Raw genomic sequence first — 24,052 nt, forward strand, 5'->3', positions numbered from 1 at the left:
TTTGTTGCCTGCAAATTCATTTGTTGACGTAGTTAAAAATTTATGAGATTTAGTTGACATATAGTTGCAAATTAACACGTTTTACGTGTAAGTGAATATAAATTTGTTGATGTAGTAAAAAATTTATAGGAATTTGTCGACATGCCTTAAATGCAAATAAATTATCGTTTTGTTGACGTAGTTAAAAATTTATTATATTTTGCTGACATAGTTAAAAATTAGAGAATTTGTTGAAATGTAAGTTGCAAAGTAATAAATTAGTTGAAATGTAGTTGCAAATTAACAAGTTTAAATGTAAGTGAATGCAAATTTGTTGACATAGTTAAAAATTAATGAGGATTTATTGACCTTGTAGGTAAAAAAGAATGAGAATTGGTTGGCATTTAGTTGCAATTTAATGAGAATTTGTTGACATTTACAAACTAATGACAATTTTGTTGACGTAGTTGCAAATTAAAGAGTAAGTTGACATGTAGTTACGTACAGTTAGTAGCATGTCTAAAGTGTTTTATCAGAATTAATATCTATTGACTTTCACTAACATTTAACTTTTAAGGGTCATCATACACCCAGGAACAGGGTTTCAAAGGGGTTCGACTCATGAAATATTCACACACTTTTTACAGCAGCACAAACGTTCATGTCACTGTGTTTAGTTTCGGCTTCTAAAGGGAACTGATGCTGTTTGAAGACGCTGAAGAGATACAAAACTAAAAGCAGTGTGTGTTTATGAATTGACAGGCCTGTCCGTCACCCAGCAGACCAATCAGAGAGCTGCAATGCTCCGCCTTCAACACGCAGCTCTTCATGGGACGATTCTACCAGTGGGAACCTTTTAATGACGGTGAGCGGATTTTAAAAAGCAAATAAATGCAGCATTAATGAGTAAAGAAACTTATTTCAAAAACATTTTAAAAAATCTGTCTTTGCCAGAAACCCTGAGGAGAAACCTCCTGAATGACACACACATATTTGTGTTGTTAATTCTCTCTAATGATCATGTTGTAATTAAAGCTGCAGTCATATTTCAGTGAGTTAATTTGTGCTGCCTTGGATTTTCCCAGCATGTCAGATCCTGTGCGACAGTGAACGTTCTCCTCTAAACAGATCTGATTTATGAACTGTGAAACTGCGCCAGTGTTTGATTCATATTCACTTATGTTTATGGTTTGTGTGGAATATTCTTCTACCCACAGGCGATAGATGAGCCAACAGTGGAGTCGTGCCAAAGTGTTGTCTTAATGACAAACAAGTTTCTTTTCAACACGGAAGAATTCTCCAATGTATTTTTGGACTTCTTCTAGTTTATTTCTCCTTTTCTCTTGTGGCTACTGTGAATCATTACAGGCTTCGGATTCTGTTCAGACTCGGGTCCGTTTTGACCCAGAAGAGAGATATCTATATACTGTACATATTTTAGTGAGAGGAAAAAACTTTGCAAACACTTTAAGACCCTCAAAATACACATTATTAATTATTTTTATGAAGAGATTTTAAAACACTTTTTTTATTTATTACATTTAACCAATTTCGTGTTTAGGTCCTTTTGACCCAGGTATGTATGGAGTACCATTAGTGCCAAAAATACTTTTTGTAAAATTATAAATGTTAATTTTTTTTTAATCTAAAGGTGAAGGTTTATTCAAGTAAAAGTACTTTATTTTGTTTGGAAACCTTTCTAATAATAACTCTTATTTATGTAGTGTCTATGATGTTTTATCTCAAAATGTAGGTTTCATATAGATTTCAGTGCTTTTGAGCAATCATGAGTTATAAATTCACATAAATATAATTAAATTCCATTTGTTGAGGGTAATACTGGTAATTCTCAAAATTTGTGGTTCATGTATGATTTGAAATTTCTAGGTTATAAAAAATGCAATAATTACATGGTAACAAAAAAGAATCACATTAACTCATTAATGAGAAGTCGCTGACCAGATACAATATGGTTTGGTGTAGTTGATTGCGTCTCTTATGTTTTGATCAGTTTCCAGCGAGCAGAGCTGTGAGCTCAACTGCCGCGCCGTCGGCTTCCGTTTCTACGTGCGTCAGGCGGACAGAGTCATGGACGGCACTCCGTGTGGACAGAACCAGACGTCTGTGTGTGTGGCAGGACAGTGTCAGGTAGGAATCAGATACTCACTGCACTAACATGCTTCCAGGTGTCATTTTTTGATATGCTCGTCATAGACATTTATATACTATACTGAATCAGATATGCAAAGTAAGTGTATTAGTTAATGAGTAGCATGCTTCTGGTTGTGCAAAGTGGTTATGGTTTCATATGCAGCACAGTAATAAATGCTGGAGCTGCTGTGCTGTGTTTGTGCAGTAGAGGGCAGTAGAGATCAGTGAAGAAGAAAACATCACACAGCTGTTATTCTCTGGCTGTTTCCTGTCATTTACAGTCACTTGATCGTATGTCATTTATAGCCTCAAAGTATCAGCATCATACTGTAAATAATGTAAACATTGATATGAGCTTGTAATGTACATTTTTTTGTAAATGCTGATCTATATGAAAACATGGTAACACTTTACAATAAGGTTTTATTTGTTAGGATGTTAGTTAAGATGAACTAGCAATGAACAAAAAATTCTAAATCATTTATTGATTGTAAACAAAATGATTTTCAACAATAAATTTTTAATGTTGTATTTGTTATTTTGTAATAATATTTATTTATTTATAATAAAGATGAATAATTGCTTTAGGAAATATAGGTAACACTTTATTTTAAGGTGTCAACGTTACATGTACTTAAAATTATAATAACAGTTAATTATGCATTATAATTACATCCTAACTCTAACCATATAGTAAGTATATGTAGTTAATTAATATTACTCAGTACTTAAATGCATAATTACACTGTAAACAGGACACTTTTAAATCAAGTGTAAGCGAATTCTAATTCTTTCATGTTAACTAATGCATTTACTAATTAACTAGTTAACAAATGTGACTTTTTTGTAAATTGTTACCAAAAAAAGGGTGATTTTCATTATTGCATTACAGTAATGAGAATTGTGGGTAAAATAAAAAGGGTGTCATATTATGAAAGTGTCATATAAGAACAAGCTTCTTATTGTTCGGGTGTGATACAGAGATATTAGAGTTGATTAAAAATAAAATCATAATAAACATTTTTGCTAAGTGAAATAAAATAAAATATAAACTTGTTGCCAACATTTTTCATTTATTTGCTGTGCTAAAGTAACTAAAACTGAAATAAAACTAATAAAAGATACATCCAAAACTAATAAAATAACAAAAACACAAGAAAATTTATATAAATGTAAAATTAAAATTAAAACTGAAAATGTAAAAAATAAGATTTAATAAAAAATGTAATAGTGTCTCGATTTGTTCATGAGAACAGAATTTAATTCATGTGTTGTCGATCATCTTTGTCATCCATATTGAAGCTCTTCTACAGATATATAATTCTGCTATTTCATCCGATCTTCCGTTATCTGTTTTTCGGGGTAAGCGTTAATTACCCAGAGTTCCGAGCGGCGTGCCACATCCTGCATGTAAAGACTGTCAGACGCACAACAGTTGCCGGCCGTCTGAGCCGGAGGATCTTTTGTGTTTGTGAGTGAATTAGACACGCTTTCAGTGCTCCGGAATCTGCCTGTCGTCCAGCTGTGCTTTTTTTCAGACATGTCACTTCAACAAATCCTGCAGAAATAAGATGTAACACAGACGCCGCATTAACAAGCTGCACATGCCGCTGCCAACATGCAAAGGTTAAATAATGCGGTGACGGTTCGATTCCGCCTCTGTAGGTTGTTTTGTGGCATTTCTCTCAGATGCTTTGAATTCTTCTGACAGCTGACGGAGATCAGTCGACAAATCCAGAGCTTTAAGATCTCTTCCTCGGGTAACGAGGAGGATCTGTGACGGGATGAAGGTTACATACAATAAATCCACCGCATTAGCTTTGACATTTACATATGTTGGCTGGAACACCGTTTGGGTCGGATTTAGAGTGACTTTTCCAAAACATTTTTCAGTGAGCATTTGGAACTCAGCAAATATGATCATCAGTTTCTGTGTAAATATATTAGAAATTTGATCACTGTATGAGAATGTTGTACTTGTCAGGGAGTTTGTAGATATTTGTGTATGTAGTTGTTTGGTATAAACAGGTTTTCTTGTCTGTGCGCATGTAGTTTTAATGAAACCTTGTTTCTGCCACAGAATAAAAACTAAAAAAGGTAATTGCAATTTTTTATTTCACAATTATAAAGATATTTTCTTGCTATTTAGACTTTTCCTCATTCAATTCTGACTTTACATCTCACAATTCTGACTTTACATCTCGCAATTCTCTCCACATCTCGCAATTCTGACTTTAAATCTCACAATTCTGACTTTACGTCTCACATTTCTGAATTTACATCTCGCAATTCTGACTTTAAATCTCACAATCCTGACTTTACATCTCACAATTCTGACTTAACATCTCGCAATTCTGACTTTACATCTCGCAATTCTGACTTTAAATCTCACAATCCTGACTTTACATCTCACAATTCTGACTTAACATCTCGCAATTCTGACTTTACATCTCGCAATTCTGACTTTAAATCTCACAATCCTGACTTTACATCTCACAATTCTGACTTAACATCTCGCAATTCTGACTTTACAGCTCGCAATTCTGACTTTACAGCTCGCAATTCTGACTTTACATCTCGCAATTCTGACTTTACATCTCACAATCCTGACTTTACATCTCGCAATTCTGACTTTACAGCTCGCAATTCTGACTTTACATCTCGCAATTCTGACTTTAAATCTCACAATCCTGACTTTACATCTCACAATTCTGACTTAACATCTCGCAATTCTGACTTTACATCTCGCAATTCTGACTTTACAGCTCGCAATTCTGACTTTACATCTCGCAATTCTGACTTTACAGCTCACAATTCTGACTTAACATCTCACAATTCTGACTTTAAATCTCACAATCCTGACTTTACATCTCACAATTCTGACTTTAAATCTCACAGTTCTGACTTTACATCTCACAATTCTGACTTTACATCTCACAATTCTGACTTTAAATCTCACAGTTCTGACATTACATCTTGCAATTCTGACTTTACAGCTCGCAATTCTGACTTTACATCTCGCAGTTCTGACTTTACATCTCGCAGTTCTGACTCTACATCTCGCAATTCTGACTCTACACCTTGCAATTCTGACTTTACATCTCACAATTCTGACTTAACATCTCACAATTCTGACTTTAAATCTCACAGTTCTGACTTTACATCTCACAATTCTGACTTTACATCTCACAATTCTGACTTAACATCTCACAATTCTGACTTTAAATCTCACAGTTCTGACTTTACATCTCGCAATTCTGACTTTACATCTCACAATTCTGACTTTACATCTCACAATTCTGACTTTACATCTCACAATTCTGACTTAACATCTCACAATTCTGACTTTAAATCTCACAGTTCTGACTTTACATCTCGCAATTCTGACTTTACATCTCACAATTCTGACTTTACATCTCACAATTCTGACTTTACACCTCACAGTTCTGAATTTACATCTCACAATTCTGGCTTTTTTTCTCGCAATTCTGACTTTACATCTCACAAAAAGGTTGTAGTTATCTGTTCATGTAGTTATTTGCAATGATAGGTTTTCTTGTCTTGGTGCGCATGTAGATTCTATGAAACCTTGTTCCTGCCACAGAATACGAACTAAAAAAGGTAATTGCAACTTTTTATCTCAGTATTCTAATGTTTTTTTATTGCATTTTCTGACTTTACATGAGCTAATAATGACCAGTTGTATTTGTATTAACTAATGTTAAAAAAGATAAATAAGTACTATAACAGATGTATTGCTCGTTGTTAATTAATGCAACTAATGGGAGCTTTCTGTAAAGTGTTACACTTTAATCATATGCAAAATTAAATTTGTTTTATATTTTGAATGAGTTTGCAAATTTGTCATCTGCTAAAACTTCACACAGAGATGAACAAACAAGTGTTTAGGATGCATTCACTGTCCTGCAACAGTTTGTCGTGTTGGTAAATGCTGAAGCAGTGTATAACTGCAGCTGTAGACGAGCCTGAGATAGAATTTCACTGTTTCACACACTGAAGAAAAGAAAGAGCCTTTATGAAGGGAATCCCACTGAGCACTGAGCTGCGGCTGAACGCCAGAGGAGTGTGTGTGTGTGTGTGTGTGTGTGTGTGTGTGTGTGTGTGTGTGTGTCTTTACAGCTGGAGTTCCCAAACTTTTTTTGTCATTGGAACCCTGTGACCTAAATTTTTTTGCTTGAAATACCCCTGATTTCTAAAGCAATGTTTACCTTTCAAAGTATAATGATATGTTATGGCATTGCATTCACATTTAAGCTTATTTCTGCCATGGAATAAAAAAATAAAAAGGCAAGTACATTTATGTCTGACAATTGTGACTTTTTTCTTGCAATTTCAAGTTTTTTTTACAGTTTTTAAAAGAGTTGCCTTTTTTTTAATTGAACTGATGCTGTAAATAAAAACTTTCTTTTTATTACTGCAGTAGTTTTCTGTAAAGCTGCTTTGAAATTATGCACATTGTGAAAAGTGCATTATAAATAATATTGACTTATTAATGAGTGATATTGATGTCATCGCTCCTGTAGTTCATGTGAGTAACAATACCAGAGTCACAGGTCTGATACTCAGGGAATGCGTGAACTTATATAATATATGCTTTTAATGCAATGTGAGTCTCTTTGGATAAAAGCGTCTGCCAGATGCATTAATGTAAATGTGAAGAGTTACGGCTCTGAACACTGCTCTTGCTCTTGAGAGCATCAGTGATGGAGCCTGTGCACTGAATGAGAGTGAGCGAGATGAAATACTGCAGGGAATCCCACTAGAAACACAACAACGGGACTTTCCAATGATAGCTCAAACTGAGCTCCTGCTAACATATTTATAAAAGCAATAAAGGTGCAAATCTCATGTGCTTGGAAAGTAACTTGGAAACATAATTTAAAATAATGCATTGTTAATACCATGTTTTTGGGGTATAAGGCAAATTTATTTATATAGCACATTTCATACACCATAGTAGCAAGCAAAAAGTTCTCTAAGTAAAATAAAAAATAAACGTGTTTTAATTTTTTATCTTTTATACATTTGCTTTTATTAAAATATTAAAATTTAAATCAGCTATCAGTATTACAAATGTATTGTAATCAATTGATTTTTTTTGTTTTAATGCAGAATGAGCTGTATTATTTAATTAGTCTTATTAATTGCATAAACTTATTTTAACTGTCAGTCATATTTTTGAATAGAGACTTAAAAGTGCATGATCCAAACATACATTTTTATAATTACATTTACATTTATTCGTTTAGCTGACGCTTTTATCCAAAGCGACTTACAATTGCTATATATGTCAGAGGTTGCGTATCTCGCTCAGGGACACATTGGTGTCAACCAGTGGATTCGAACCTGGGTCTCTCCAACCAATGGCTCACGTCTTAGCCACCGCGCCATCATCACCCCGACTGAAAACATTTTGTAACATGATTTTGATGGACCATTTTTATGATAATGCAATGTTTGAATTTAAAATGGGTTTCAAAGGATGAATTTTGAGAGTTTATGTTTTCAAGTGATATTTGATTTCTGATGATTTCTAAAGTGTGATAGAGAAAACTTTTTTTTTGACAAAGGTCAGAACTTCTGTTATGATGTAGGTTTTTGGGGTGCACTCTTGTCGTAAATTAATTAATAATTTTTAACAAAAAAGATAAAATATCCAATTAGGAGTCTTAGACCTTTCCAACGATATACAGTTTGTCATGATTAGATTAGGATTTAATTGTAATATAGTGAAGTAAACGTAGGCGTCCCACTGAGGAGACGAGTGACAGTTAACAGGTTTAATTACGTTAGTTATTACGTATATCATGCCCTTAGTTATTATGTGACAGTATATTAGTTGAATATTTACTGCTCAAAAGTCTTAAAAAGCACTAGTGTCTAGCGTGTTTGTGGCCGGTGGCGTGTGATATCAGGAGGCTCTTCAAGCGCATCTCTCCGGGCCGATCTGAACTCTAACATAATGCCATCTCAGCACGCTGTTAGTTCGGCCCGTCAGCGCGTTCTGCTTACATTGGGCTGGATTTACGGCTGTAGGTTCACATTACAGTCCGAATGTAAAGACTGATGATGGCAGACGTTCACCACACTCGCTCCTCTAGTTTCAGTATAACACTGGGAATCCAGTATCAGTCGTTAGAAATGTAACTTCTGCTGCAGCTGCAGATGATTCAGAAGCCTTTGCCCTGGTGTTTTTCTGTGAGTTTCACAATCGTTGGTGAAGTGTGTTTTAATTGCATTATTGTGTAATTGCTAAAGTGCTGCCAGGAGGTTGCTACATGGCTGCTAGCGTGTTCTGGAGAGTTTCCTGGGGGTTGCTATGTGGTTTCTGTGTTGTTCTGTGTGGTTGTCAGGGTGTTGCTACAGTATGTAGTTGTTAGGGTGATTGTCTTGCTGTTTCTACGGTATGTGGTTGCTAGGCTGTTTGGGGCTGGTTGCCATGATGTTGCTGTGGGGTTTCCAGGCTGGTCTGAGTGGTTGTCATGGTGTTGCTATGTAATTTCTAGTGTGTCCTGGTTGTTTCCAAGGCGTTGCTATGTGGTTGCTATGATTTTCTAAATGGTTGTCATTGTGTTGCTATGTAATTTCTAGTGTGTCCTGGTTGTTTCCAAGGGGTTGCTATGTGGTTGCTATGATTTTCTGAGTGGTTGTCATGGTGTTGCTATGTAATTTCTAGGGTGTTATGGTTGTTTCCAAGGTGTTGCTATGTGGTTGCTATGATTTTCTGAGTGGTTGTCATTGTGTTGCCATGTAATTTCTAGTGTGTCCTGGTTGTTTCCAAGGGGTTGCTATGTGGTTGCTATGATTTTCTGAGTGGTTGTCATGGTGTTGCTATGTAATTTCTAGGGTGTTATGGTTGTTTCCAAGGCGTTGCTATGTGGTTGCTATGATTTTCTGAGTGGTTGTCATGGTGTTGCTATGTAATTTCTAGTGTATCCTTGTTGTTTCCAAGGCGTTGCTATGTGGTTGCTATGATTTTCTGAGTGGTTGTCATGGTGTTGCTATGTAATTTCTAGGGTGTTCTGGTTGTTTCCAAGGCGTTGCTATGTGGTTGCTATGATTTTCTGAGTGGTTGTCATGGTGTTGCTATGTAATTTCTAGGGTGTTCTGGTTGTTTCCAAGGCGTTGCTATGTGGTTGCTATGATTTTCTGAGTGGTTGTCATGGTGTTGCTATGTAATTTCTAGGGTGTTCTGGTTGTTTCCAAGGCGTTGCTATGTGGTTGATATGATTTTCTGAGTGGTTGTCATGGTGTTGCTATGTAATTCCTAGTGTATCCTTGTTGTTTCCAAGGCGTTGCTATGTGGTTGCTATGATTTTCTGAGTGGTTGTCATGGTGTTGCTATGTAATTTCTAGGGTGTTCTGGTTGTTTCCAAGGCGTTGCTATGTGGTTGCTATGATTTTCTGAGTGGTTGTCATGGTGTTGCTATGTAATTTCTAGGGTGTTCTGGTTGTTTCCAAGGCGTTGCTATGTGGTTGCTATGATTTTCTGAGTGGTTGTCATGGTGTTGCTATGTAATTTCTAGGGTGTCCTGGTTGTTTCCAAGGCGTTGCTATGTGGTTGCTATGATTTTCTGAGTGGTTGTCATGGTGTTGCTATGTCATTTCTAGGGTGTTCTGGTTGCTTCCAGTGTGTTGCCATTTGGCCGGAATGTTTTGAATCGTTGCCAAGGTGTTGTGGGTGGTTGCTAGGGTGATAGATTGTCCTCTCAGGTCTGTGATTCTGTACGTTTGGTTCTCATTAACAGTGGGTTGGTTTTATGGTTTACAGAAGCGTCTCAGGAGAAGCGGAGGCCAGTGGCCTGTTAAACTCATTGCGAGTGACCTTCACCTCCACGTTTACATGCGTCTGGCCCTGTGCTGTCTGATCAGTTTCCCACATGTATATAAGAGCAGTTTTACCACAAATACCTTGGTTAAACTATACTAGCCTTGTTTTTTTGTTTTATTTGTATTAAAGCCATGGTTCATTTTCATAAGGGAAGTGTTTCAGGTTTTAAAACTCTAAAAGCAGATTTGTAATTATAAACTTTAGAATGGTACTAAACTGAATTGTACAGTTTTGCACATGTACTGTGTTAATACCATGTTTTTGGAATATGCATGAAGGCAAGGCAAAAGCATTTATGTAGAACATTTAATTCACAACAGAAGCAAATCAATTTATTTGATACATTTAATAAAAAAAATATGCTAGGTACATAAGAAGCTTAAAATATGATAAAATGAAAGAAAAAATACAGTTATATAACTTTTCTTATTATAATATGCTGTAGTTTTAAAATGCACATTTCTTGCATAATGGTAGCAAAGTAAAATTTGTGTGAATTAATTAATATATATATATATGCACAAATGTATAAAAAAATCTAAAAAGATCCATAAAGAATTAACAATATTATAAAAAGAAAAAAAACTTTGATATATTATCCTAAAATATGCACTATATATATCTTTAGTTTGTTTGTTTTATGAGTTTTACTTTTTTGAGTCATTAATTTTGAACTTAATTTATTTTTTCAAAATTAAAATCGAAAATCATTTGATATTATATACCTTTCATTTATAAAGCGTTGCAATCACTGAATTATGCTTAAACAGGCATCATCACAATTATTTCAAATATAAAACATTTGTCATTGAATTTGCAACAATAAAACATTTACAATGAACCAAAAAGACGAATTTTACGGCATAAGTGATTGTTTTACAAACATTATGTTTTTATGTCATTCAGTTTATATTAATCATCTGATCTTTTGATTTGAGTACAAATAATTTAGTTAATAGTTTTCACATAAATATTTGAAATTGAATTCATTGCTAAAATAATTACTTTCATGTCTTTTGGACATTTCTTTCATGCATTACCACAGTGATACCATGTTTTTTGTACACAGTACCATGACAATATTGTAAATGTTTTACTTTGGAGTACTGTATTAATATTATGGTTTATGAATATGGAAGTCGTCGTGTAGCGCCAGTTTCATCTTTTGTGTTCCTCTCAGTCATCTCTGAGTCTCTCTCTCTCTCTCTGTTCCCACTGTTCCTCCTCCAGCAGCTCAGCTTTCACGTCTGCGCTCAGTGTGTGTGTGTGTGTGTGTGTGTGTGTGATCTGCGCTCCAGGAGGACGACACAGTCGCACAGAGAGCGTGTGCGTGTCATGATGCTGTCTGCCGTGGCTCTACTTCTGGTCTGTCTGCAGATGCGTGTTCTGGGCAAGCCGTGGTCGCAGGTCTGTGTGCTTCATGTTTGCTTCCACTTCTTCCACTTCTTCCATTCACATTTAGACAAGCATTTTAAGATCTTAAGTGACCTAAATACCTTGTTTGAGCTGGACTGTTATCAGTCTGATTCTGCATACTGTGGCTTTAGAGATTGGTGTGTCATGCAAAATATTAATCTGATTTTTTTGGGTGGTTGTTTGTTAGATGCAGATGTTTTAGATTTTTTATATTGCCTAACCACATAAATATTAATTAAACCAATGTGCAAAACAGATGTTTGAATTGACTTCACATCCAATCAGAATTTACAGACTGACTGTGTTTTATAAACCAAGCTTGACTGTTTGGAGTCTTTAGTTTTGAATTTGTTTCATTCGTTTGATGTGAATCATCTGATCGTTCATCGAGTCCATCAATAAACATAGAAAATAATTACAGACTAATCACCGTTCATTTGTATTTTATTAAGCCAATTTTACAAAATTTGGGATTATCACAAGATGATATAAAAATATAAAACTTGTAGTTTAAATCTGTAGTTGTTGAATTTTCAGCTAAAATAATAACTTTTATGTTTTTTGGACATTTGATGTCGAATTGATTCACATGAATCATCTGATCTTTTGATTCGAATCCATGAAGATCCATCAATAAAAGTAGAAATTAATTTGAGATTAACCTTTCATTTTTTTTATATTTAATAGGTATTATCACATGATAATTTCAAATATATAAAACATTGAATTAATTTAATTTTGCAACAAAAATACAGCTGTATTGAAACAAAATCTCATCTTATGATAAAGAAAAAGTCGTGTCAGCTCTTCTATGGATGACAGTTTTAATGCATCCTCCTGATGTTTGCTAAGTGTGCTGATTTAACCAGTGTCCTTGAGCGAGCGTTTGGGTGTGATGCTTTCTAAGGCCACCTTCACTTCCTCCAGCACTTCCTCTTCCATCAAGAACATGTCGAACGCTGCACAGAGGCCTTTAAATGTCACCGCTGGGCTTTTAATAACAGGATCTGAGGAATGAAAGAATGAGAGCTGTTTCAGGGCTATTTTAGCCATCTTTACGAGAGGACGCGGTGTGTTCATGGTGTAAGCGTGACCCTTTAAGCCTCGTTTCCGTGTTCCTCTCGCCGATGTGCCGTAAATCACAGCCGAAGCTGATTCTCTTCAGACCGTCAGATGCATTTGTGCCACCTGTTTATTCAAAAATAGCATTTTTATGACTTCTATTACATGCGATCTGTGGGATTTTTCACTTGTTTTCTAGTCCAGTGTGTGAAAATGGTTCATCTGATTGTATATATCTCTTTTATGTCTTTTCTAAATGAATGGACCACTTATATACCTCTGGACAGTTTTAGTGTAATTGCACATGGCATCCACTAGTCATTCGGCTACGATTACATAAAATCGATTAATTTTAATTAGCATTTGAATTATCAGTCAATAAGTCATGTATAACTACGTCTCAATCTTTAAAAATGCATTAAAATTGGGAAACCCTGTTGTAATGTAAGCTTTAATGCATTTCATGATATTGATAACAACAAAGAATGGAGTGTTTTTAACCCTCCTAACAAACCACACATCAATGGAGAGATGATTCATTCAGCTTTCACATGATGTAGACATTTGTTTCAGGGAGTTGTGGGTGGTTGCTAGGGTGTCTTGTGTGGTTGCTAGGGTGTTTACTTCCTGTCTAATGTGAAAAGTCCTGCACCTGTGTGTGGCGTTTTCCAGCTGTTAGGTGAAAATCAGTGAAGTGAAGTCAATCACACACATGATGTGAGGACTCACTCACGTCTGGAGCAGCTCACACACACAACTTTAACCCTTGCTGATCAGTTTGAGCTCTAGAACTAGTGCTGGTTGAGTTCTGTGTGTGTGTGTGTGTGTGTGTCGCAGACCGGTAGTCAGCTGTTTTACAGGCTGAAGGTAATTAAAGCGGCTCCAGTGCTGGAGTTTACCGCGGTAAACGGTGGCCGTTATGAGCCTGCGGTTGCTCTCTTAAAGTCCCAGAGTGCATCTGTGTGTTTGCAGGACACATGCTTCTGTCCCGTCCTCCACATGGGGTCCACATGAACCCAGCCGCAGGAGTTTCTCTCTCCGCAGGAATGTGACACGCAAACAATTAGGAACACGGCCGGTTTAGAGACTGGAGCGCTGCTGGAGAACATCTCCTCTCATCCTCTGCATAATTCATAATTCTTTTTAATTAATTAGTTTATTTTATTTTAAGGTGTCCTTGTTACATATACTACATGTAACTTCTATTATAGTAACAATTCAAAACTTATATGTATAATTACACTGGAACAAGGACAGCTTAAAATAAGGTGTAAGTATGAAACTCATGTGCTATCTTTGTTTCAATAATAGTTATTCTATATTATTTTGTATTTTAAGTGGATTTAAAGGGTACTAAATAATATTTATCGAATGCATGGAAGACAGATTAATGCCATCTGGTGGGAGAAATCAAATTAAAATAAATAAGTCAATTTTAATAAAATTAAAAAATATATAAAAAAAAAAAAAAAAAAAAAAATATATATATATATATATATATATATATATATATATATATATATATAAATGTTTTTTTTTGTTTGTATATACGTCTTTTTTTTTGCTGTTGACATAATTACTTACAAAAATGTAGGCTGTGCATTTGGATATAATTTTAAACACTATCAAAGACTACATTGATTTTACTCCCCAAAAATTGCTTTATATTTTATATATTTTTTTGTATTTCCCATTCTTTTGCAATGGCAGACATTTCAGACCATGGAAATCACATGTGAATATTTTATAAGGCCATTTATCTTTTTCTAATCACATCCATGTGTTCAGGGGGCAAGCGCCACAAACCACACAAAGATTTGTTTCATTCTGAAGTATAAAGTTCAGTCTTAACACGAGCAACCAGAGGATTAAGACGGTTTTACTGTATTATATTGTGTGTGTCAGTCGTAATGAGCTGAATTCATAATGATGATATGATATCACCGTTCTAGATTATTCCTCTCATAAATAGGCGCCACACATCGTGATGTTTGACATCCGTGGGCAGATGAAGTGATCTGAGAGCTCCTGGTGTCTGTTTGTTGGCTTTGTAAATCAGACACTGAGCTGGATGGAAAGAGCTGCTTGAAAGGTTTCCAATCTGTCCATAAGCTGCTGGCTGCTGCTCCCAGTGCATCGTGGGAACTCGTACAGAGAGCGGGAGGCTGTGCCATAAAGACCTCTGTCCAGCCGTATTTCATCGGATTGTTATTCATTATATGAGCACAGAAAGAGGACTTCAGGACAATATCAACTGCGTTTTAATTGTGACAGAAATCAGAATGTGAATCTGGAGTCTAAACAAGATCCAGGTGAACGTGAACGTTAAACACACAGAAGAGCTGCTATGTTTGAATCACCTGAACGCTGCAAAAAAATATGTTATTACTCAGTATTTCTTTCTTTTTTTCCAGCACAGATATCTAAACGTTTACTCAAAGCATTACAACCACAGGATGTCAAATCTTGTTTTCTGAAAAATCAAGTAAACTAAAACCCAAATTAACGCAATAAAAATTATTTTAGTTACTTGAATTAGAATAAATGTCAATTGAAATAAAATAAAATAAAAAATATTTAAAATATATTTTATTTCAATTAGTTTTCCTTTATGTACTAAAATAACTCAAATTAATTAAAACTATATATACATAAAGCCAAAAACTAGCATAACGAACGATTAATCGCGATTAATCACATCCAAAATAAAAGTTTTCATTTAGATAATATATATGTGTGTGTAGTGTGCATATTTATTATATATACTTTATATAAAGACACACACATAATTCATATATTTTAAATATATTTACATGCATTAACATGTATATATTTATATTCATATAAATTAAATCATATAAAAATATATTTAATATATGAACGTAAGATTTTTCTTAATTTAATACAAGCATGTGTGTGTATTTATATATATACAGAATAAATAAACACAGCACACACACATATATTATGTAAACAAAAACTTTTATTTTGAATGCGATTAATCACGATTAATCCTTTGACAGCATATACATGAACTGATGATTTTAAAATATTATTAAAAACTGGTAATAGTATCTCAATGGTATTAAAATAAATGCTTAAAATCTGTCAGTGGCTCTAGAAAAATCATCTTAAAACATAATTAATTTAAGTAAATTTCTTTCTTGTTTTAAGCATAAATTCACTTGATTTTTCTTCTCAGGTTAATGTATCTTGGATTAAGAATGCTTGGATATTTGTACTGGAAACCAAGAGTTTTTGCAGTGTAATAATTATGCTAGTTCAGTCCAGGGCTTTAAAATATCAATAAATTCAGACGGTGTGGTTCGAGGTCACTGGTTCTGCTCAGACGTGTGTGTTCTGCTGCGTGTGAAGGTGCTTTTGTTTGAATTCGCCCATTATGGGGTGTAAAATATCCCAGGCCACTGTAACCGTAGCCGTCGGGTCACTCCTGCTGCCAGCTTCATTCTCGCTGGTGAACCACAAACTCGAGCCGCCCATGGCTTCAAAGAGCTCTTACAGTAGAGGAGATATTCCATATCACAGGAGACGCTGCTCCATCAGGCTGAAACTTTAGAGGTTTGGTGTTTCAGGCCGTCATTTGTCCAGCAAAAATATCCGTGTGATGATGGATGACGTTTGCATGCAGAAGCCCTTGATGTGTGTCTGCTCAGATACTCTCCTGTCTTCACCTTCATCTCCATCTGCAAGCAGAAGTGTCTTCATACGAACACTAAAAATTCTCAGCTGTAGGCAGCGGTGAGTCTGAAGGGAATCTTAGGAATGCTGAAATCCGTGTTTTGGTGTTCCTCCGGGTGCCAAACAGGCCGGATGTCCTACAGAGAGAGAAAGAGAGAGGTGGGGGGGGGGTCTCTGGGAACCAAATGACCTGGATTCAGGTCTGATGCTTCCTTCAGGTCCTCCTGGGAAAGTCCTACTTACACGTCTGAAAGTCATTACCATGTATCTGAAGAGGTTTTGTCAATAACAAGGATAACTAGAATAACTACATGGAAGTCTGTTTATGACACTGAATACAAAATAAAAAGCATGATTGCGTGTTTTAATCTCACAAATCTGACTTTTTGATAGCAATTCAGATTTTTTATCTGAATTGCAGGATATTCATTTGCAATTGCAAGTCATGAATTCCAAATTGTGGGGCACATTGTGACAGAAGAGAGCACCTTAGATAAAGTAAGCGGTGCCCCTTCTCCCTGTATTTGTTTTCGGCTCCCTGTAAGTGTTTTACCCCACTGATTATGGAGATCGTGACATGCTTCATTTTCCTAGTCGGTAGAGATCTCCTCTTCGTTGAGGATGCCAGGGAGTTCTGCGGGCTCACTGCAGCAACAGCTTTAGATGACACCACCATCAACTCTTTGTTTTGTTGTGGGGCCAATTACCATCGCCACATGGACTTCCCAGACACCACAGGAATAAGATGGAGCCTGTCGCGCCATTCTCCTCTAACTAAAGGAGGAGAATGAGGAGAAAAAGACTCATCCTAGCCCCATAGGTCACTCCAGTGTCAGCTCCAGCCCCCGAATCCAGCCCTAAGAGGGCTCCAGTCCAGAGTTTAGCCCATAAAGTGTTCCTTTCCCTGAGTTTAGCCCAGAGAGGGCTCCAGTACCCGAGCTTAGCCTAAAGAGGGTTCCTTTCCCCGAGTTTAGCCCAGAGACGGTTCCTTTCCCCGAGTTTAGCCCAGAGAGGGTTCCTTTCCCCGAGTTTAGCCCAGAGAGGGTTCCTTTCCCCGAGTTTAGCCCAGAGAGGGTTCCTTTCCCCGAGTTTAGCCCAGAGACGGTTCCTTTCCCCGAGTTTAGCCCAGAGAGGGTTCCTTTCCCCGAGTTTAGCCCAGAGACGGTTCCTTTCCCCGAGTTTAGCCCAGAGACGGTTCCTTTCCCCGAGTTTAGCCCAGAGAGGGTTCCTTTCCCCGAGTTTAGCCCAGAGACGGTTCCTTTCCCCGAGTTTAGCCCAGAGAGGGTTCCTTTCCCCGAGTTTAGCCCAGAGACGGTTCCTTTCCCCGAGTTTAGCCCAGAGAGGGTTCCTTTCCCTGAGTTTAGCCCAGAGAGGGCTCCAGTACCCGAGCTTAGCCTAAAGAGGGTTCCTTTCCCCGAGTTTAGCCCAGAGACGGTTCCTTTCCCCGAGTTTAGCCCAGAGAGGGCTCCAGTACCCGAGCTTAGCCTAAAGAGGGTTCCTTTCCCCGAGTTTAGCCCAGAGACGGTTCCTTTCCCCGAGTTTAGCCCAGAGAGGGTTCCTTTCCCCGAGTTTAGCCCAGAGAGGGTTCCTTTCCCCGAGTTTAGCCCAGAGACGGTTCCTTTCCCCGAGTTTAGCCCAGAGAGGGTTCCTTTCCCCGAGTTTAGCCCAGAGACGGTTCCTTTCCCCGAGTTTAGCCCAGAGAGGGTTCCTTTCCCCGAGTTTAGCCCAGAGACGGTTCCTTTCCCCGAGTTTAGCCCAGAGAGGGTTCCTTTCCCCGAGTTTAGCCCAGAGACGGTTCCTTTCCCCGAGTTTAGCCCAGAGAGGGTTCCTTTCCCCGAGTTTAGCCCAGAGAGGGTTCCTTTCTCCGAGTTTAGCCCAGAGAAGGTTCCAGTATCCTAGTTTAGCCCATAGCGCCCCCTTCCTCAAATCTTGCCCTGGAGGTCCAATGCACTGCAGTGTTTAGCTCCAACTTGATCAAAGTCACCTGTCTGGGATTATCTAATGATCCCAAAGACATTAATTGGCTAAATTGACTAAACTCTGCAGGAAAGTGGATCTCGAAATCCAGATTTGAGGATCCCTGCCATAGAGGGTTCCAGTCCCCGTGTTTAGCCCAGAGAGGGTTCCAGTCCCTGGGTTAAGCCCAGAGAAGGTTCTAGTATCTGGGTTTAACCCAGAGGAGGTTCCAGTCCCCGAGTCTAGCCCATACAGGGTTCATTTACCCGAGTTTAGCCCAGAGATGGTTCCAGTACCTGAGATTAGCCCAGAAAGGGTTCCAGTAGCCGAGTTTAGCCCAGAGAAGGTTCCATTCCCCAAGTTCAGCCCAGACAGGGTTCCGGTCCCCGAGTTTAGCCTAGAGAGGGTTTCTTTCTTCAAGTTTAGCCCATGGAGGGTTCATTTACCTGAGTTTAGCCAACAGAAGTTTCCAGTCCCCGAGTTTAGCCCAAGAGGGTTCCAGTACCTGAGTTAAGCCCGATAGAGTTCCATTCCCCAAATTTATCCCAGAGAGGGCTTCAGTCTCTGAGTTTAGCCCAGAGAGGGTTCCATTCCCCTCTCAGTGTTTTTATTGTTCATCAGCTGGAAAAGAACACATTCTGATTCTTTGTACTGTTGTGATTCCAATAGTATTGTTCTTTTGAATCATTATAGTTTGAAAGTTATTAGCAAGATTTGTATTTTGGTTCGACAAATTGGACATGTTATAGAGTTTCATAATTACATGCAATTCTTTTTTTTATCTCTCTGATTTTGATTTAGTGAGAAATAGGGTTGCCACGTTTTATCACAGGTTTGGGCTACTGTTACGCTGTTGTAGAGGGTTGTTTTTGAAGTGTGTTTGTTAAAGCGATCTCCCCTGAATGCTATTTCGATGGAGGGGATAACTGTGGAAAAAATATAATTGGGCTAGTTTTGATTAGCAGACCTGGAAACCCTGCTGACAAATCTTTACTCTCCAGTGAGCGCTGTGTGTTCATTGTGAATCGGCTGTCGTTCTTGGAGCTGGACGGGCTTTGACAGAAGGTCAGATGCTGAGTGACCGCTGGCTCTGACTTCAGCAAGGGATTATGGGTGTTTGTGTATTTACCTCCCACAGGCTCACTGGCTCCAATCTCTTTTCCTCCATCATTTTCATTTTCTCTCTGCCTTTCTGTCTTTTCACTCCCGTCTATCTGCACCTGTTCGCTGAACCCTTGCTTTTACCCTTGTGTCTCGACTGGATTTATGAAGCTCTGAAAAGAAAAATTTATTCTCAGTGTCCAGCGCCAGCGTCTGATTAATGTTCGTTTCCGCCCACGTCAACGTTGCATCATGAAAACAGACGTACAGTGTTCAGAAGAGATCAAGCTGTCAAAACTATTAGCCAGATAAACTGATCACATGACAGCAGCTTCTACTGACCTCAGTGTGGCAGAGGTCATGCTGGTGTGTGTGTGTGTGTGTGTGTGAGAGAGAGAGAATGTGTGAGTGTATCAGTGTCTGTGTTTGAGAAAGTGAGTGTGTGTGTGTGAGATGGAAAGAGTGAGTGTGTGTGTGTGTGTGTGTGTGTGTGTGTGTGTTCTCTTGTTTTTGTGTCATATCAGGACACAACTCTGTATAATGACATGGGTATGACACAGGTATTACAAGGAGAGCGTGACTTATGAGGACATAACCCATGTCCCCATTTTTCAAAACACTTATAAATCATACAGAATTAGTTTTTTTGAGAAAGTAAAAATGCACAAAGTTTCCTGTGAGGGTTAGGGTTAGGTGTAGGGTTGGTGAATGGCGATAGAATATACAGTTTCTACAGTATAAAAACCATTACACCTATGGGATGAACACACTTTTCACAAAAACAAACGTGTGTGTGTGCAAGTGTTCATTCGAGGTCACTGACCGTGTGTGTTGTGTGTGTCTGTCTGTGTGTGTGTGTGTGTGTGTGTGTGTGGCAGAGTGCCGGCTGTGATGAACTCTTGGGCTCTGGCAGGGTTCCTGATAAGTGTGGTGTGTGCGGCGGAGACAACAGTGCGTGTAAGCTCGTCTCTGGCGTGTTCCAGCACACTCTGTCTAAAGTGGGCTATCACAAGATCGTGGAGATCCCGCCGGGAGCCACCAAAATCAACGTCACCGAGATGGTGAAGAGCAGGAACTACCTGGGTGAGTAAAGAGCTGTTCACAGCAGGAACCATTACCATAATAACTATAACGATAATGATAATGTAACAATAACTATAACTACATCAATGACTACTATGCTAGACTTATACTCAGGTGCGACTTAGTCAGAAAAATACGGTAACAATAACTGTAATATAGCAATGTACAATAACTTTCTGTTTATTCTTCGCACAAGCTGCAGTCTGCTAGATTCTGATTGGCTGTAAATATTTGTTGTTGTTGAGCAGCTGGAAAACAAAGCACTCGTGATTCTTGAACGTTATTGCGACAGTAATCATTCTTGTTATGAACACATGGATAAAAACATCACTTTGGCTCCGCCCACGACTGCAGTATAATTGATGTTACACGTGTTCTGATTGGCTGAGATTTTGTGGCTCCCCTTTAATAAAGCGTGTGTCTAAAAACAGTCAGCGCTGGATGTGTGTCCTGCGGGCGAAGCAGTTATTTCAGAACGCCTCACTTTAAAACACAGCTGCTTGTAAAACACATCAGATCCGTATAATTACAGCGGAACACATCCTAATCTATATTTCAGTCTCCCTGGAAGTGCTGCTGTGTTAGTTAAAGGCCCAGACTGATTTTTTCCTCCCCCTGATTTATGAGCCACTAGATTCAATAAACGTCCCGTGTAAGCGCTGCGAGAGCAAAGACGAGCCGGGCGAGGGCCTCGGGTCACTGAGCGTGAGCTGCGTGTGTGTGTTTTATGTGTGTGTCAGAAGCACTGTTAAATACTGAAGTTCCCCGTCAGCAACAATCCGGCCATAACTCTGAGCAGCTACTGTATTTGTGTGTGTGTGTGTGTGTGTGTGTGTGTGTGTAGCTCTGCTCAGCCGGTCTGGACGATCCATTATTAATGGAAACTGGGCCATCGACCGTCCAGGAATGTATGAGGGAGTGGGAACGATGTTCACGTACCGCCGGCCGAATGAGATCAGCAGCACTGCAGGAGAGTCCTTCCTGGCCGAGGGACCCACCAATGAGATCCTGGACGTGTTTGTGAGTGACCCTCAGTATAATGTTATTGCAATATTAATATAAAGTTTTATTTTATTAATATAACTATGTAATTTTTGTTATTATTGGGACATTATTAAATATATATTTATTCATTTATCTATTGTCATTGTGATATAATACTATATAACTATTAATATAATGTTTAATTTTTATGACAAAATTAAGAATTATTTTTATTATTTTAAATGTACATCTATCTATTACTTTTGGAAACTGTTATTGCTGCACATTTCTTAAATATTATTAATATATTTGTTATTTTGTTAATATAATTATGCAGTTTAATTTTCTGTCATTTATTATTATGCTTTACAGTTAGCTATTTATTGTGTCATTTTTGGAAAGCAATATTTAATTATTCATATATTGAATATATACGGAATTATCATATAATATGATATTATTTATTAATATTATTAATATCAATATTATACCAATATTGCTGTCGTTGTTATATTTTAACTTTTTTAACAAATAATAATATTTTAACTTTTTTTTTTTTACAGATAATATTATTATTGGAGAATTATTAAATGCATATTTATTTATTTATCTATTGTTATTGTAATATAGTTCTGAACTATTAATATAATGTTTAATTTTTTATAAAATTACTGTAATAGAATTATGTAATATAATTTTTTGTTATTTATTATTCTGTTTATTTTGTGTCTCAGATGATCTACCAGCAGCCCAATCCAGGCGTCCGTTATGAGTTCATCATGCCGTCAGAGAACGCTGTAGATGCTCCTCATCCTAAACAGAACCAGCTGGACGGTCAGTCACTACATGCTACGCTCACTTTTGGGATGTGATTTATGTCATGCAATCCAACACATATTTTCTTTTATTACAACGCTATCTTTGCACTGTCCTTCCTGCGTTCTGTTTCCCGGATCTTGTGTCGCTGCACAGTGAATGCTGTGAACGGTCCGTCGACCTCAGAGGATCACGAGAGGTCAGGGGTCAGACATCCTCCTCCCGTCCCGGATAATCAGCTTCCTGCAGCTCCGCCTACAACCAGAGCCAGAGAATATAACTGGAAACTGAGCGGCACCACAGACTGCAGCGCCTCCTGTGGACGAGGTGTGCACTTACACAAACACTGAGCAGTGTCTAATTCAGTGAAAATGTGCTCACACCTAGGCCATACGAGATCAGGATGAGTTTGTTTCTTCATCAGATTTGGAGAAATATAGCATTGCATCAGTGTCTCTGCAGTGAATGGGTGCCGTCAGAATGAGAGTCTGATAAAAACATCACACTAATCCACAGCACTCCAGTCCATCAGTGAACATCTGGAGAAGACAAAACCTGAAACACATCCAGCATTAAGATGATTTTAACTCAAACACATAGAGTCTATAATCCAGAATAACACTTCCTTCAGTGAAAAAGTGTTCTGGTCTGAATCAGGAGAGAAATCTGCACAGATCAAGCAGCGTTTAAACAGATCTAAACTGGATTCTGATGTGAGAGACAACAGCAGATGCACTTTTTCACTGGAGGAAGTGTTATTCTGGATTATAGACTCTATGTGTTTGAGTTAAAATCATCTTAATGCTGGATGTGTTTCAGGTTTTGTCTTCTCCAGATGTTCACTGATGGACTGGAGTGCTGTGGATTATTGGGATGTTTTTATCAGCTGTTTGAACTCTCATTCTGACGGCACCCATTCACTAGAGACACTGATGCAATGCTGAATTGATGCAGAGATAACCTGCTGTGTCCGAGTCTGATTCTGTGAGATGTTAGCTGGTTGTATCTGATGTTCAGGAAGCAGGTTCTCTGTGTTCGTCTGTGTTCATCGAGGAACTCATGCTCTGGTGCTGAGCGATCTGTGCGACAGCAGCACCAAACCCAGCCCTCAGGAGGAGCCCTGTAACGTCCAGCCCTGCCCTGCCTTGTGAGTCATGTGTGTGTGTGTGTGTGTGTGATCAAGCCCTCACCAGACTGTCTGTCATGTTCTGATGAGCCATGATGATCTGGTTCAGGAGAGTTTGACCACGTTTGGAGTCTGAAGAATGATGCACATCAGTGGTCTTGAGATGATACTGACATCTTGTGGTCATAATTTAGCCAAGACTTTTTTACAGTACACATGCTTTCAAAGATTTAAGAGATTTAAATATTCATCCGTTTTGTTCATTTAGTGGATTTAAATCAAGAGTAAGTGATTCACAAAAATCATTTATAATATGATGACTTGTCACAGGTAAAAAGTCTGATGTTCGGGCTGTTAATATCATAATATAGGAAATGCATAATGTTGGGATGTATACTAAAGTATATAAGCAAGGAAATGAGTCCAGAAAATGAATGTAACATGCTAAACCACACATTCAATGCTTTCCTTGTCTTGTAATTTATCATGTTCAGATTCCGAGCTCTTTTACTCGTCTGTAAATGTAGTATATAGTATCATCATCAGTTAAGTGTGCTGAAAAAAACATACTATATTTTTTTTGGTAAGTGTTGCAAACAATTTATTATAAAGCGGATAGTTCCTCTCCTTGATTCTGATTGGCTGAGACACGTTCAAAGCTGCTGTACATTACAAAGTAACAAAGTAACATTCACCTTTGTTTACATTTGTGTGTTGCTCGGCAACCACTCTGTTACAACCACAGCTGTTTCTGAGGAGCTACATTGTTTGGTGGAAGAATACTGTTTTTATTAATATCTTTACACTTTATTGGCTCTGTTTTATTT

The 24,052-nt window shown here is 37.8% G+C and overlaps 1 protein-coding gene across 3 annotated transcripts in view; it reads left to right on the forward strand.

Annotated features, from left to right (window-relative positions):
- Positions 1-24,052, forward strand: part of LOC113061356 (thrombospondin type-1 domain-containing protein 4-like) — a 31,512-nt gene that overhangs the window by 3,020 nt on the left and 4,440 nt on the right. For 2 of the 3 annotated variants that reach the window (XM_026230399.1, XM_026230400.1), the window contains exons 6-12: positions 742-844; positions 1,991-2,127; positions 20,095-20,299; positions 21,144-21,319; positions 22,018-22,117; positions 22,256-22,426; positions 23,117-23,246. In XM_026230399.1, coding sequence (XP_026086184.1) covers positions 742-844; positions 1,991-2,127; positions 20,095-20,299; positions 21,144-21,319; positions 22,018-22,117; positions 22,256-22,426; positions 23,117-23,246 — 1,022 coding nt within the window. Of the gene's footprint in view, positions 1-741; positions 845-1,990; positions 2,128-11,205; positions 11,390-20,094; positions 20,300-21,143; positions 21,320-22,017; positions 22,118-22,255; positions 22,427-23,116; positions 23,247-24,052 lie in introns of those variants that run through there. The other variant, XM_026230401.1, reaches the window with a different exon arrangement.

The sequence above is a fragment of the Carassius auratus genome, chromosome 43, assembly GCF_003368295.1.
Source record: "Carassius auratus strain Wakin chromosome 43, ASM336829v1, whole genome shotgun sequence".
Lineage (NCBI taxonomy): Eukaryota > Metazoa > Chordata > Actinopteri > Cypriniformes > Cyprinidae > Carassius > Carassius auratus.